The sequence below is a fragment of the Oncorhynchus tshawytscha genome, linkage group LG12 (assembly GCF_018296145.1).
Source record: "Oncorhynchus tshawytscha isolate Ot180627B linkage group LG12, Otsh_v2.0, whole genome shotgun sequence".
In the NCBI taxonomy this organism is placed as follows: domain Eukaryota; kingdom Metazoa; phylum Chordata; class Actinopteri; order Salmoniformes; family Salmonidae; genus Oncorhynchus; species Oncorhynchus tshawytscha.
The window spans coordinates 16,576,787-16,593,598 of NC_056440.1; the positions used below are offsets into that span (position 1 = coordinate 16,576,787).

The 16,812-nt window shown below is 43.5% G+C and overlaps 2 protein-coding genes across 3 annotated transcripts; one reads left to right on the forward strand and one right to left on the reverse strand.

The window, feature by feature from the left end:
• Positions 1-658: 658 nt before the first annotated feature.
• Positions 659-2,626, reverse strand: LOC112263968 (isotocin-neurophysin IT 2-like). 2 transcript variants are annotated; one of them, XM_024440590.2, is made up of 4 exons: positions 2,476-2,626; positions 2,170-2,234; positions 1,686-1,890; positions 659-1,585 (listed from the first exon to the last, which is right to left on the reverse strand). In XM_024440590.2, exons 1-4 carry the CDS (start codon positions 2,539-2,541, stop codon positions 1,355-1,357), a joined length of 567 nt encoding a protein of 188 aa, XP_024296358.1. In that variant the 5' UTR covers positions 2,542-2,626; the 3' UTR covers positions 659-1,354. The 2 variants fall into 2 exon arrangements, with proteins under 2 accessions (XP_024296358.1, XP_024296359.1); XM_024440591.2 differs by lacking the exon at positions 2,476-2,626 and having other exon boundaries at positions 664-1,585; positions 2,170-2,356.
• A 2,041-nt stretch (positions 2,627-4,667) lies between these two features.
• On the forward strand, positions 4,668-16,543 carry LOC112262607 (zinc finger protein 366). Its single transcript, XM_024438247.2, has 8 exons — positions 4,668-4,868; positions 7,705-8,733; positions 10,236-10,403; positions 10,694-10,844; positions 11,162-11,248; positions 11,501-11,692; positions 13,102-13,276; positions 15,198-16,543. The coding sequence occupies exons 2-8, from the start codon at positions 7,709-7,711 to the stop codon at positions 15,938-15,940; spliced, it is 2,541 nt and encodes an 846-aa protein (XP_024294015.1). The 5' UTR covers positions 4,668-4,868; positions 7,705-7,708; the 3' UTR covers positions 15,941-16,543.
• Positions 16,544-16,812: the final 269 nt, after the last annotated feature.

The following is a 16,812-nucleotide window of genomic DNA, read 5'->3' on the forward strand; positions in this document are numbered from 1 at the left end:
CAAGTCAGTTAAGAACAAATTCTTATTTTCAATGATGGCCTAGGAACAGTGGGTTAACTGCCTTGTTCAGGGGCAAATCAACTGATTTTTACCTTGTTAGCTCAGGGATTTGATCTTCCTACCTTTTTGGTTATTAGTCCAATGCTCTAACAATTAGGCTACACTGCCTCTATTGTATCTGCATATCATTCTGAAAGTAGAATTTTGGCGGTTTCCAAAACCACATTGCATTTGAGTGAGTCAGAACAGATATGGTCAATTGTTAAAATGAGAACCTTATGGCTGTATGGCCTTGGGTTCTCAAGAGCTCAGGTTAGGTTTAAATTATAAAGAAAATCTCAATGTGACTTGGATTTAAAAGGAATAGCGTTGAGACCAATGCATAAAATATGGTGGAATGAAACTCTCTCAGCCATGTTCCACCAATCCAATGCTTTTACTTTAGTAGTACAAGAATAATCAAGTTCGATACCTAGACATATTTTTCTACGTTAGCTTGTAATAGCTAGTGATAAGGATGCACAAGCTAGACCTTTTTTGAAACATCACCATCTCCTGGCCGCAATTACCCGCCAGATTTAAGTAGCTTGAAAAGCCCCCCCAAAAGAAATCAAAAAATGTATTTTAGTTAGTTTTGGAGGCAAAGATAATTGTTTCAATATTGTTTTTCAAATGGGTTTGTCAATTATTTTAATACAGTTTACTAAATAGTTTTTCGGTGATTATTTTTGGTTACTATATTAACCTTGGTAGTAGTAATGCAAAAACGTTTTATCTGGATTTTTATTTAAAACCTATGGTCACTATCCCAGTTACAACCTATTCCAGTTCCTGTTCATAGTTCTAAATTACCTACAGGATATCTGCTCAAAGGTTTGTGTGGTATTATTATTATTATATAAGGACAGCTGTGATAGTGAAGGAGAGTAAAGTCCATATAACAGATGTTTCATGGTCCATTGTAGAGACTTACCAAACATTGTGCTGGCCTAAATACTGAGCCTAATGTTACAGTAAATTAGAGAACTACATGACGAAGAGCACTTAGCCACTCATTTCATGTTTCAGATGTAGATGTTAAACAACGGGTAATTGTTTAGCTGATAGAGAAAAATGCCTAAACCATACACACTCCATACACACTCACACGCTTTATTAGAATACACGTGGGGACTCTTAACACTTGTAAGATTAATGATAGCCATTCCTATACATACAGTACATAAAATATATTATTAGTAGTATTTAATACAAAGGCAATCTACAGAGGAGTGCACAGGTTCCAATCCAGTGAGGTTGCCTATAAACTGAAGGAGGCCAGTAAATGGGTGTGTAGGTGAAATAGATGAATTAATCAATGAACTACAACTAGGTTACCTTGAACTACAAATCCTAACAACCAATCTCTCAAGTGACCCCCATGGAAACCTGGCATCATTGGCAGCTCATTGGTGGACTCGATGAGGAGGGGTGTGGCCAGCCATGTGAAGGAGCCTGAGGAGGGCGTCATCGCTGCCCTCTGATTGGCTGATTTGATTGTCGCCTTCCTCCTCTGCCAGACAGGATTGGTCCGCACTGCAGCCCTCTGAGATACAGAAAGCAAAGCATTTTATCCACCACTATATTAGAACCAGTGGAATAACCATAGAAATCATCCCAGAAACATGACATTGATGTTTCCTTACCTGAGTCACAACAGATGCCTGGTGCAGCGCAGCGTCCTTCTTCAGATCCACAGGGTCTCCCTCCTGCCTGACAGGGGGTGGGCAGGTAGTTCTCCTCCATGCAGCGTGCCGTCTCTGCGGAGCCCATCCAGCAGCCCAGCCCTTCCCCACAGCAGATACTGGGGCCGAAACAGCGGCCCTGCTCCCCTGGCCCACACAACATGCACTGCAGGAGGAAAGAAGGGACAATCGGGTATTAAGTTGTACAATCATTCAAAAACATTGATTCTTATCAACATTCTTACTCCCTTTTTTCACAGGGAAGTTAACGGTTCATTGTCAAATCTCAGAATTCAGATACTTCAGAATTCAGTGCTTCTACAGAGCTTCACTTTCAGTTCCTACTCCTCTTGTTGCATAAGACAAATCATGCCTGCTGTTTACAATACACATACGATTTAAGTAGTGTAGATCTAGATTCTAGACCGATACAGTTGCCACTCACCTTGCGTTGTGGAGAGTCCATGACGGACCTCTTGCCCCCGATGGGACAGTTGGAGATGTAGCAGGCTGAACAGAAAGACATGAGGAAGAATAAACACAAGAACACAGCGGCTCCAGTCATCTCTACTGAGAGAAGAGGAATAGAGTACAAGTCGAATGTGTTTCTTTGTTTCGTAGTGACTCCCGGGTGAATGTTGAAGTTATGTATCTTCAGTAGCACCCAGACCTCTTATATACCTCTCTCCCGGGGAGTGACACGGACCCCTGACATCCACTTAGGGTTAATTAACGAGCCTGTCTTACTCACCCTCCCTCCTGATAGCGCTGGCCCCTGGCTTGGCCTTGGCAGATGCCTGGCCAGTAGTACAGTCATACAGTGAGTGGCCTGGCGCGGCCTCAGCCATAGAGACAATCATTAGTAGAGGGCCTGTGTCCGTGACTATGCATGTGAAAGAGGAGAGGTGTCAGAAGAATGAGACAGACGGGAAGTGCTTGGTGTGTAGATTGGGATGGGGGGGGGGATGTGTTGAACCTGGACCTATTATTAGAGAGATGACGAAATGAGATGGTGATTGTGAGGCAATTACTGTAGAGCAGTGTATTTCAGTGTTAGCTAACTATCTGACAGACTAGTTGGCTACATCCTGTAGATGGTTCCAGTTCAAGGATTGAGAAAACAGCACCATATAGTAATGGGATAAGAAGACATATTTGTACCTACTGAGATTATACACCATTTCATCGACTAGATTCAGTTGCGGATTAATTTTTGCTTGAGCAGAGGGTCGGTGGCCGGAACACAATTACAAATCATTTGTAGACTGAAAATTGACCGCAAGAAGCCCAAACAGATAAAATGTTTGACTAAAATGTAATAATTTCAAACATTGTTTATATTTGTATATGATCACGTGTCTCTGTATTATGCGTGGGAATACTAAAAAACTATTTCTTAAATTATAATCACTTGGAGCTGATTTCCCGGTATGTCCAACAATGAAAATTCCACTCCATTTTTATAATTTAAGTGATTATTATTATTATTTTTGCTCAGAAGACTTGGGGGGCCAAATAAAACCACCCATGGGCCAAATTCAGCCCAGTTGGTAAACCCTGCACTAGGGGTTATCTTATTAATGCACTTTATGAGCTTTTTATTGGCTACACACATTGGCACACTAGCACACACACTAGCACACACACAAGCACACACACACACACACACACGATATACCTGATATGTCACCTTAATAAACTTTCTAATTCCTCATAGCAATTAGTACACATCGTCGAGGTCTTAGGTTAATTGATTAACCAAGTCCGTTAACAGAGACAACGCTAATCGGCTTCCTATTAGAGACTTTCACTCTTCCAATGAGATGAGCTCAATTAGTGCCTTCCGGTTTAGTCATCCTGTACTGATGCAGAAAGGCAGGGTGAATATATACGCAAATTGTGGGGGACGAGTTTACGTCAGATGATTGGTGCATACACGTGTCATAAGATTTATGTGATATCACAGTTTTCAACCTTTAAGAGCCAGTACCCACTATGAAGAGTCACTGTGTGTAAAGACAAGTAAAGGCTGGGTGTTGCTGCCAGGAACATGTCTATATGCTTGTGTATTGGCCTGACTGAGAGAGTAATGATGGACCAGTTCAAATATGTTGTATATGTACACTTCATCACTTTTAAAGAGTATTTGAAATGGCCCAACTGAGCTCTTCTCCCATGGTGCAGTGGGGTTATCCTTCCCACATGTGGCTGTATTGACTCACTACATGTTACACTGTCATACATGAGCCAACTCAATCCTTCTGTTTATGCTGTATGAAATCTACCCATCACTCAAGAGGCTAAAGCAGACTAGTTGAACAAAGGAATACCTTGAAATACTCTAATATTCCTAGTCATTACGTTGATACCCTAGTATATGTGTAGATCAGACAGAGCTTCACTTTGATTTAGACGTGCGTCTAAATGACTTGGAACACTGTCATGTCATCAAGACACTTAAATGTTATATCATAACCATGAGCATTCACAGAGCATACACCAGCATCACATGACAACATATTCATTACCTTTCTGTGGTGGTTCCTAATTGGTCAATTAAATGATCTATGCATAATTGTCTTTCCAGCATCACATTTTTTCCACACGTCCTGAAGCCATTATTGCACTAACTAACGTCACAGATGTTATGTTTAAGCAGTGTGAATCTAGCATGTGAGGCGTAATCTCCAGGATGGGAAAAACAGGGTTGTGAAAGTGATTCCCAGAACTGTTGGTGTTGGCAGTTGAAAACTCCTCTCCTGGACTTCCATGCTTGTTTACCAATGCACAACATTCAATCAGCATTGTACTACTATTCAATTGTTTAAAACAAGCCTCATCCAGTCTCTCCCAAAGCTGTGTAAATCCTTATTTTGTAGAGAAATTGAGATGTCTATCTAGTGTTTCCTTATTTTTCAGCAGGAAGGCTTGTTGACTTCCTCTCCCTCCCTTCCTTCCTTCTCTCCGAAGGTACTCATCTGAAAAATGAGAACAAAGCGATTGTTCCTGTTCTCTTTCTTAAGTCACATCAAATGCTGTCCGTGGATGGGTGGCTCATTGTCAGGACAGCAGCAGGCCAGAGAGATTGTTACAGGAGCTGGAATACAGCCTAACACAGCTACTGCACTACCGCTGGACAGAGAGGTGAGTCTCTCAGGTCCAGCTGAGGACTAACAGGGCATGGCATGACATGAGGGTGATGGGGGGCTTTTGTTTTATTGTCTTAGTTGTGTTGTATTGTTTTCACTGGGGATATACACTGGCAGGGCAGACAGAGAGAGGGAGGAAGAGACAGAGTGGTCTTTCAGTACTGCACCGTTCTGTGTAGAATAGATAGTAAGGGCATGGTTCTGGGGAAACTTTTTGTATTTAAAAAATGTTGAGAAACTGTGTGTATTGCCTAAATAGAGATATTGTAAGTACTTGTGTATCTGACAGTACTGTGTGTGGAGCAGAGTAATGTAGTGAACGTATTTGAGGTGATTCATAAAAATGAATAGAGAAAGTGTTTGAATATGCATTGACATCTGGTTGATAATGAATTGCTTGAGTGTCTGACTGTCAGGTACATGTGACTGGTTACTCTGTTTGCATTTGAGGAAACATTTGATTTAACTGGTTTTCATAATATCGTAATATGTTTATATCGCATACTTTACATCATGACATTTTTTTCACACTGTGACTGGAATAACACATTGAAGCTTAGAATAGCCCATTATTAAGTGTCTTTTTATTAACAATAATTGAATTGTGCCCTAATCTTTATCCTTGATGATGACCATCACCATCCCAATCCCCATCAACATTGGATGTTCTCAGTGGTTTTGGTCTGTAGATTGACAGTTCAGAGAAATGTCACACTGTATTCACATAACTGGCATCATTAATAATGAACCTTTTACAGCAGTGGGCTAAAAAAAATGGACTTTGAAACCGAAGTATACAGCTGACACACATGGTTATGGGCAACAACAAAAAAAGAAGACACCTGTACAGTGTCAGATATACAGTGCATTCGGAAAGTATTCTGACACCTTGACGTTTTCCACATTTAGCCTTGTACTAAAATGGATTAAATAGTTTTTTCCCCCTCATCAATTTACACACAATAACCCAAAATGACAAAGCAAAACAAGGTTTTTAGAAATTTTTGCAAATGTATTGTAAACAAAAATATCACATTTATGTAAGTATTCAACCCTTTACTCAGTACTTTGTTGAAGCACCTTTGGCAGCGATTACAGCCTAGAGTCTTCTTGGGTATGATGCTTCAAGTTTGGCACACCTGTATTTGGTGAGTTTCCACCATTCTTCTCTGCAGATCCTCTCAAGCTTTGTCAGGTTGAGTGGGGAGTGTTGCTGCACAGCTATTTTCAAGTCTCCCCAGACATGTTCGATCGGCCACTCAAGAACATTCAGAAACTTGTCCCAAAACCGCTCCTGCGTTGTCTTGGCTGTGTGCTTAGGGTTGTTGTCCTGTTGGAAGGTGAACCTTCACCCCAGTCTGAGGTCCTGAGAACTCTGGAGCAGGTTTTCATCAAGGATCTATCTGTACTTTGATCAGTTCATCTTTCCCTGGATCCTGATCCCTGCAACTGAAAAATATCCCCACAGCATGATGCTGCCACCACCATGCTTCACCGTAGGGATGGTGTCAGGTTTCCTCCAGATGTGACTCTTGACATTTAGGCCAAAGAGTTCATTCTTGATTTCATCAGACCAGAGAATCCTGTTTCTGATGGTCTGAGAGTCTTTAGGTGCCTTTTGGCAAACTCCAAGCGGGCTGTCATGTGCCTTTTACTGAGGAATGGCTTCCATCTGGCCACTCTACCATAAAGGCCTGATTGGTGGAGTGCTGCAGTGATGGTTGGCCTTCTGGAAGGTTCTCCCATCTCCACAGAGGAACTATGTAGCTCTTTCAGAGTGACCATCAGGTTCTTGGTCACCTCTCTGACCAAGGCCATTCTCCCCCGATTGCTCAGGTTGGCCAGGCGGCCAGCTCTAGGAAATGTCTTCGTGGTTACAAACTTCTTCCATTTAAGAATGATGGAGGCCACTGTGTTCTTGGGGACCTTCAATGCTTTGTCAATATGGGGTATTGTGTGTAGGTTGATGAGGGGGAAAATGACTTAATCCATTTTAAAATAAGTCCGTAATGTAACAAAATGTGGAAAAAGTCAAGAGGTCTGAATACATTCCAAATGCACTGTAGTGTTGAAATCTATTCAATTTTGAGTTTGCATTCCAATATTACACTTTATTTGACATTGAAACACAGTATTTGTTATCATCTTTATTAATAATAAAATTAATTCCACCCATGAGGCCAAAGAGAGCGCTTTTGGTCATTGACTGCAGGAAAGGGCTACTAACAGTATTGTCTCGTCCTCCTTTAGCCGAACTGCAGAAGTTGAACACTTTATTGATTGTCTGATTCCCTCTGTCACAGCCAATCTCCTGTGTCCCTCCCACTAACTGTCTTCAGCTCATAACTACAAAAATGCCAACATTAATCCAATCATTCACACTCTATAGTGGATGTAGTTGGTTGGCTCTTCTTAAGCAGAGTATGCAGATCTACAAAGTGGTCCATTTGTTTGGAACTTGTGCTTCTCTAGAGCTAAGTAAGAAATCTAACACAGCGTTGTAGTGGAGGACAAAAGGAGAAGTGCCCTTCCACCAATCCATGCAAAAAGATGAACAAAGCAGAGAGAGGAGGAGAAGTGAACATTAGTTCCTGTTTCAGAGGAATGGATGGTAGAGGAAGAAGGGATGGCAGTACAGAAGCGAGCAGTGACAGGTTATAACGATGTAACAGAGGACAGCGATTAGTGTTGTCACGGCTACCTGTGCAGTAGGTAGGTAACGCCAGAAGGACTGGTTCTCTTCCTCAGGTGTTGGAGAAGCATGCTTATGGTAATCATATTGTAATGGTTGACATACATAACTGATATCTTCTGTATATTTCCCCATGCAGGTAAATGATGGATACAGACATTCTAGGTTTCAGACCAGACAGGAGGAGTCCTCATAGGGAAGACCTGAGACCTGTCTCTCACCACAGTCTTTATCTGAGCCCACCCCCACTCTACCTGAACCCGACCAAACTCTCCCTCTTCCCGACCAGAGAGGCCTACAGCCCCCTGACTCACCATCGGCCACGGGGCTCTGAGGGCATGCATTACACCCAGAGGGAAGGTTCCCAAAAACGCAAAAGAAGGCCACAAAAAATGGAGGGTTCCGAATCCCCTACAGGAGACATGGAGGAGGTGGAGCGTCGAGGCAACACCAAGACTGTTGATCTCAACCACCTTCCGTTCTCCCTACCTCCTCGCCCATGTCTCCCTCCCTCTCCCATGCCCATTCAAGGTATGATCGACCTGAGCCGGCTCCAGCTGCACCACAGGGCTATGTCCAGATATGAGACAACTATGGGCCTCCCATTGCAGGTGAAACAGGAACCACTCAGCCCCTCACCTTTGTGGCCTCCCTCTCCTCTCCTCCATCACCACCCTCCTCCCCTATTCTTCCCCCCTCTCCACCCCAGCCTCCTCCCCTTCCCCTTCTTCATGCCTGGGCCCATCATGCACCTCTCTCCTGGAGCCTTCTACCCCGGAGAGGCACCACGACCTAGTCGGCGCAGCCCAGACAGAGGGCCCCGAGGTGGGATGACCAGCGCTGAGAAGCTGGGTCTCAACATCCACATCGACGACAGCTACCACGTAGATGTAGGAGGAAACCAGAAGCGTTGGAAGTGCCGTACGTGTGAGAAGTCATACACATCCAAGTATAACCTGGTCACACACATCCTGGGCCACAGTGGGATCAAGCCTCACAGCTGCCATCTGTGTGGGAATCGGTTCAAGCAGCTGAGCCACCTGCACACTCACCTGCTCACCCACCAGGGCACACGGCCACACAAGTGCCAGGTGTGCCACAAGGCCTTCACCCAGACCAGTCACCTGAAGAGACATATGATGCAGCATAGTGACGTGAAGCCGTACAGGTCAGTAATGGCACCATCTTAGTCTAGATTAGAGTTACTGGAATTAATAGACTACAGTTACTCTTTATTTAGTCTAGCTGAGAATTAAGAAAATTAGTTCAACAAGGACCTTACATTACATGCCTAGTCTGTGACTCAAACGCAGACCAAGGATAGAACAAACTTAGACCTGTCCATAAATTGTCATCAGTATGGGAGAGTGGGGTAAATTGACCCCACATTGAAATTTTTTTCCTTCAATTTTTTCATTCAGCATCACTCCATCAAGGGAAATATAGTATTCTTTCTAACAAAAGTATCTACATAGACTCAGTTTTCTCAGTTTATTAGGTACATCACCCAGTTCACGAAAATGGCTCATTCCTACAGACAGTGAGTCACGTGGCCATGGCTTGCTATATAAAGCAGTTAGACAGGCATCGAGGCATTCAGTTACTGTTCAATTGAATGTTAGAAGGGGCAAAAGAGAGACCTAAGAGGATTTGAGGTATGATCATCGGTACCAGGCGTAATGGATCCAGTATCTCAAAAAATGTCCACCCTCATGGGACTTTTCACGCGCAACAGTGTCTAGGGTTTACCGAGAATGGTGTGACAAACATAAAACATCCAGTTAGCGGCACACCTGTGGGCGAAAACAGCTTGTTGATGAGAGGTCGAAGGAGAATGGCAAGAATCGTGCAAGCTAACAGGCGGCCCACAAACAGGCAAGTAATGGCGCAGTACAACAGTGGTGTGCAGAACGGCATCTCGGAACGTACAATTAGTCGGCTCTTGTCACGGATGGGCTATTGCAGCAGACGACCACACTGGGTTCAACTCCTATCAGCTAAAAACAAGAAGAAGTGGCTCCAGTGGGCACGCAATCACCAACACTGGACAATTGAGAAGTGGAAAAACCTTGCTTGGTCTGACGAATCCCGGTTTCTGTTGCATCACGCTGATGGAAGATTCAGGATTTGGCTTAAGCAGCATGAGTCCATGTCCCCATCCTGCCTGGTGCCAATGGTACAGGCTGGTGGTGGTGTAATGGTGTGGGGAATTTTTTCCTAGCACACATTAGGTCCTATAATATGAATTGAGTAATGTTTCCATGCCCTGAAGAATTCAGGCTGTTCTGGAGGCAAAGGGGGGTCCAACCCGGTGCTAGATAGGGTGTACCTAGTAAACTGTCCACTGAGCGAGGTTCTACCTCGAACCAAAAAGGGTTCTCCTACGGGCACAGCCGAAGAACCATTTTGGAACCCTTTTTTCTACACGTGTAGAGACCACAACTGATGTATAGAGCAATCTTACAATTATTTATTTTGGTTTAGATACAAGCTTCATGAAATCTCTAACACAATAAATCTTTTTTTTTTTTTTTTTTTTTACTTAACTGCTTATCACTTTTTCCATGTGGTTTCTTCTTTCACAGACTCCATGACCCCTTCCTAAATATTTGGTCAAATTATTAATTTTGTTGTTTCTACTCCTCTCCTATCCTACCCTCTCTTCTCTAGTTGTGGGGTGTGTGGGAGGGGTTTTGCCTACCCTAGTGAGCTGCGGGCCCATGAGCTGAAGCATGAGAAAGGCCAGGAGAACGTGTGTGTGGAGTGTGGTTTGGACTTCCCCACTCTGGCCCAGCTCAAGAGACACCTGATGGCCCACAGAGGTCCCACCCTTTACAGGTAGCTGTATGCCCAGAAACACCCGATGGGCTGCACATTACCTTGTGTCTGTTGCCCCTATTTCTGCTTGTAGATATTTTACATTACCACCACTGGAAGATTTGTGGGTTTGACAGTAAAAAAACAACAACAAGCAGGTTATCAGGAAACTGTTACGTTTTGGCTAAATCCAGGCCACATCAGAGTGTGAGTTTTCTGTATAGAATTATAGTTCTATCTCAATTCTAATTCTCATTCTATTTCAATAGTTGTCTTTCCAGGTGTATAGCAAGTGTCTGTTTTCTGTCCAGGTGTAGTGAGTGCCAGAAGAGCTTCCAGTACCCCAGCCAGCTGCAGAACCACATGATGAAGCACAAAGACATCCGGCCATACATCTGCAGCGAGTGTGGCATGGAGTTTATACAGTCCCATCACCTCAAACAGCACACACTCACACATAAGGTAAGACTGGGTGGGGTTTTCATACTGTCCGCGTACTGCTGCCCACTAATGTCAACATGTGTGTTTAGAGGGACGTGTCTTTACACGGCTACGTTGTGTTGTGTTGTGGAGATGAAGTGTCTGTGGGTCAAAGGGCTGTTAAGGCTTTATCTGTTGACAGCATCAGCTGGCTGGTGCCATGACACGTAGCCTGCATCAAGGGCCTTTACATTTGTTGACATGAAATGGTTTTGTAATGGGATATACGTACATGACAGTATGATGACTTTCATACTACAAATTTCACACCATTGTTTCTGCTTCAAACTGTCTTTTAGTACTACATGGTGAAGCCAGGACAAAGAGCAGCTCTCCTCAAAAACCTTGAGCCCAGCAAACAGACAAATGAGACTTTAGAAAGAGATGTGAGTGCATGCTACAGTAACCGTAGCTACAAGTACAGTCATGTAATATTGTGAGAATCCTATTATTCTGCCTTTTTCAGACGATACAAGGCATCCACTCTCTTTTTGTCATGCTAACATGTCTGTCTTGTCGTTCTTGTCCCTGACGGCCTTGCTTGTCAACATGTAAGACAATTTTCCACTCTGATGGTTATTTAGACAAACAACAATTAACGAAAACATTATATCTCTCTCTCTCTCTCTCTCGCTCAGGGGGTGAAGGAGCACAAGTGTCGTATCTGTGGTCGGGAGTTCACCCTCTTGGCAAACATGAAGCGCCACGTCTTGATCCATACTAACATCAGGTCTTACCAGTGTCACCTCTGCTTCAAGAGCTTTGTCCAGAAACAGACCCTCAAGGCCCACATGATCGTCCACTCTGACATTAAACCCTACAAATGCAAGGTGAGTGTTCTTATGGTACAATATGTTGAGGAGAGTGCTAGAGACAGTTTCATTTATGACATTTCAAAATCAACTACAACAACTCCTTTTATTAAAGCCAGGGTATCTTTCCTCCGACACATTGGTGCGGCTGGCTTCCGGGTTGAGGGAGCAGTGTGTCAAGAAGCAGTGTGGCTTGGCGGGGCATGTATCGGAGGACACATGGCTCTCGAACATCGCCTCTCCCGAGTCCGCATGGGAGTGGCAGCGATGGGACAAGACTGTAACTACCAATTGGATATCACCAAATTGGGGGGAAAAATAACAAATAAAACAAACAATAGTTTTATTACTATGATATAAAGTCTAGAGAAGCCAATAGACACTCTGAAGCAGCTCAACACTGTTTCTGAGTGTCTGTATGACCTTGTTCACTAATTAAAGAGTTGAGACGATGAGGAGAATGTAGACAGAGAGAAGATTTGGCAGTGAGATCCCTCCTCTTCCATAGGAAGGATATCGCTGCACAAACTGCCTCTCTAACAATGGCCCCCAGCCTCCCCGGAGATCAGGCCCCGCAAATAGATTTCATCTCGCTTTCTCTGCTGCTAGAGGGAACACTTCCTGTTTTCTCACGGTCCTCTTGGACAGTTTACAGTCCCTCTCTCCTCCTGAAGGAAACCCTAATCAAAAAGAATACAGAGGAAGGACAGAGCAGGAGTTGCCCTTCCCATCCCTCCTCTTCTGGCCCTTTCTCTCTGTCTGTCTGTCTGTCTGTCTGTCTGTCTGTCTGTCTGTATGTCTGTCTGTCTGTCTGTCTGTCTGTCTGTCTGTCTGTCTGTCTGTCTGTCTGTCTGTCTGTCTGTCTGTCTGTCTGTCTGTCTGTCTGTCTGTCTGTCTGTCTGTCTGTCTGTCTGTCTGTCTGTCTGTCTGTCTGTCTGCACACATACGTTCACGATTGCGTCCAGCTCCTATTACAGCTCTGAATGAGGATTCGTCATCTAACATATCAGTTGTTTGATAGAGAAGAAAGTTTGATAAGTGGACACAGTTCTAGACTTGCCGTTGTTTTTCTGCCCTTGAATGGTGTTTACTATACCAGGAAGTGCTATGATGTGGTTTGAGGAATAATGGAATTCCCAAATTGTAATCAAGGAATGTGTACACAAACTATTTCAATAGTTGGTATTCAATGCATTTGTTTGAGGAAAAATTACAATAATTCTTTGCCAAAATGCTGGTTTGGGTTTATCAGCTGATTGTCTGTTGCTTCCAAGCACATGCCCTGCTTTCCTAGGAGCCTGATGAAGTCTTTTAATGCTGAAAATAAATCTGTTCCACATTCTGTTTGTTCTTCAATTCATGTGCCTTATTGGTTCGTCCGTGAGCACATATCTGACTATTTTATTTTTGTTCTTCCTTGTTTTCAGCTGTGTGGGAAGGAGTTCAACAGAATGCATAACCTGATGGGCCATATGCACCTGCACTCTGACAGCAGGCCCTTCAAGTGCCGCTACTGCCCCAGCAAGTTCACTCTGAAGGGGAACCTCACCCGCCATATGAAGGTCAAACACGGGATCATGGACATGGGCCTGAATGCAAGAGGTAAGTACTCCAGGCTATGGATAAATGCATTATATGGTTCCTCCCTTTCTGCAGTGATACTTTCTATAACCTTCCTACCCTGAAGCTAAATCAAAATCAGCCAGTCAAATTGGGATAAACAGTTCCTTCGGAAAGTACTTTTCTACATTTTGTTAGGTTACAACCTTATTCTAAAATGTATTGAATTGTTTTACAATACCCCATAATGACAAAGCAAGAACATATATATTTTTAAATGTTTGCTAATTTATAGAAATAAAAAAAACTGCAATATATAATTAACATAAGTACTTTGTTGAAGGACCTTTGGCAGCAATTACAGCATTGAGTCTCCTTGGGTATGACTCTGCAAGCTTGGCACACCTGTATTTGGGGAGTTTCTCCCATTCTTCTCTGCAGATCCTCTCAAGCTCTGTCAGGTTGCATGGGGAGTGTTGCTGCACAGCTATTTCCAGGTCTCTCCAGAGATTTTCAATCGGGTTCAAGTCCGGACTCTGGCTGAGCCACTCAAGGACATTCAGAGACTTGTTCCGAAGCCACTCAGGCATTGTCTTGGTTGTGTGCTTAGGGTTGTTGTCCTTTTGGAAGGTTCCCCAGCCTAAGGTCCTGAGCACTCTGGAGCAGGTTTCATTAAGGATCTCTCAGTACTTTAATTCATTCAACTTTGCCTCGATCCTGACTAGTCTTCCAGTCCCTGCCACTGAAATATATCCCGACACATGAGCCTTTTACTGAGGAGTGGCTTCCGTCTGTGCACTCTACCATAAAGGCCTGATTGGTGGAGTGCTGCAGAGATGGTTGTCCTTCTGGAAGGTTCTCCCATCTCCACAGAGGAACTCTGTTGCTCTGTCAGAGTGACCATCGGGTTCTTGGTCACCTCCCTGACCAAGGCCCTTCTCCCCCAATTGCTCAGTTTGGCCCAGATGGCCAGCTGTAGGAATAGTCTTGGTGGTTTCAAACGTATTCCATTCAAGAATGATGGAGGCCAGTGTGTTCTTGGGGACCTTCAATGCTGCAGACATTTTTTCCTACCCTTCCCCATATCTGTGCCTCGACACGATCCTGTCTCGAAGCTCTACGGACAATTCCTTCGACCTCATGGCTTGGTTTTTGCTCTGCCAACTGCCAACTGTGGGACCTTATATAGACAGGTGTGGGCCTTTCTAAATCATGTCCAATCAATTGAATTTAACACAGGTGGACTTCAATCAAGTTGTAGAGACATCTCAAGCATGATCAATGGAAACAGGATGCACCTGAGCTGAATTTCAAGTCTCATAGCAAAGGGTCTGAATACTTATGTAAATAAGTGACATCTCAATCAACCAAACAGGTCCTACAGGCCCCCGTTTTGTCGCACCTGGACTACTACCTAGTAGCACCAAAGAAGGACATAGGCAAATTGCAGTTGGTCCAGAACAGAGCCGCACTTGGATGTACACGGAGGGCGAATGTCTTGACATGCATGTCTATCTCTCCTGGCTCAAAGTTGAGGAGAGATTGATTGCACACTATTGGTCTTTGTTGTATTATATATTGTATTTTATGTTGCATTATATATTGGATTGTGTATTGTGTTATATGTTGTATTATGTGTTGTATTATATATTGTATTATACTATATTGTATTATGTATGTTATTATATATTGAATTATATTTTGTATTATGTATTGTATTATATATTGAGTTATATATTGTGTTATGTATTGTATTTTAAATTGTATTAGGTGTGTCATGTATAATATGTATTTATTTGTTGTGTTTTGTTTCCTGTTTGGACCCCAGGAAGAGTAGCCTCTGCCTTGACAGCAGCTAATTGGGGATCCTAATAAAATACTAAATACGTATCTCTGTTGTGATATGTGTCTCTGTTCTCCAGTGTTCAGCAAATTCAGATTGTATCATGTGTCTCTCCTCCAGTTTTCAGGCGGCGGGGGCGGTTCTGCTTGTCGGCCCCTCTGGGTCTTCGGGCCCGCTCCAGACAGGAAGAGCCTTTTGACCTCTCCCAGAAGCCCCGGCCACCGCGGCCCAGCCTGCGCCTCTCCCAGTCGGACGGGGAGAGCGTCCCGGGGAGCTCCTGCCAGGAGGAGGATGAGGAAGACAGCCTGTACAGGAGGAGCCAGTACAGTCCTGAGGTCTACCAACACCACACTGGGGGACAGGGGTACAGGTCTGAGACAGATAGACAGGTGTATGGACAGGACATGGAGACAGTTGGACAGGGGTACAGGTCTGAGACAGATAGACAGGTGTATGGACAGGACATGAAAACACGTGGACAGGTGTACCCGCCTAGGGCAGGTGAAGAGGTTTATCAGCCTGTGTCAGAGCCAGGTGATGCAGAGGAAAAGGTGTACCAGCATGTGACAGGTAGACAGGTGTATGACTCCGACTCCGAGCTGGGAGGCCAGCTGTATGAACAAGAGGCAGGTGGACACCACATAGGTGCCAATGTGCGTTACCCTGGGTCAGGTAATACAGGTAAACATGTGTACCACTCAGAGTCAGAGTTAGATGACCAGTTGTATAAGCCTGACCCTGACCAGCTAGAGATAGGTGACCAGGTTTACCATTCTGACGCAGGTGAAGAGATGATGGACACACCTGAACCATGTGAAAGAGACTACCACTCAGACCCAGGTGTTTATTATCAGAAAGCATAGGGCCTGATGAGGAGAAAGAATAGGATTTGGTGAGAGCTGGAAGCAGGGTAAAGGAAGAACAGAAGAAGAAGCATAGACATTCTTAGCAGGAGGAATAGGAGTAGGGAATAGGCTACTGTGCTGAAGAGAAGAGGGTCAAGAACCATTTCAAAAGTGGTGGGGAGATATTTAAGTAGTACCTTGAACAAGCTGTGAAGCGTGTTGTATTTCAGACTGATAGGACTGACAATACTTGTGCATGTGAAAATATGTGTCTTTAAGAAAATGTTACATTTGCATGAAATTGTGATGTACATCACATTAAAATGGTTAAGAAAATATGAAAATATTTTGTCCTAAATTGTTACTTTTTAACTAGTACTTTTATAAAGCCAATCTGTAATTAATGAGCATGGGATTTCAATGTGATAACAATCATTTATCTTTTGTAATGGTAGTTTTAAATGATTTTCTACTGAAAGTTTTAATTAGTCTGTAAATTGTGTTATTTTGTTGTGTGATGTAATGAGTAAACAAAAGTTATTTCATCTAATGAGGGAAGCCATGATTTTGGGATTTCTTGTAAACGCTTGAGTGACTGACTTTGAAATAAATGAGTGTCTATAATCTGTATTTATAAAAAAATGAACTGAGATTTTAAAACACAAGGTTGTGTTTAATATTTTCACGTGTAGAGGATAGTGAGAAGGCACACCACAGGGTATGAAGGCTATAGTATATAGTCATATACACCAGATAGATGCAGTAAAATGTGTTGTTTTAAAGGGTCAGCCATAGTAGTACAGCATCCCTGGGCCACATAGGGTATCGGACCCATATAGAGTTGAGTAGTAGCCTATCTGTACGCTACTACTCCTGTCTTATCAACTCCA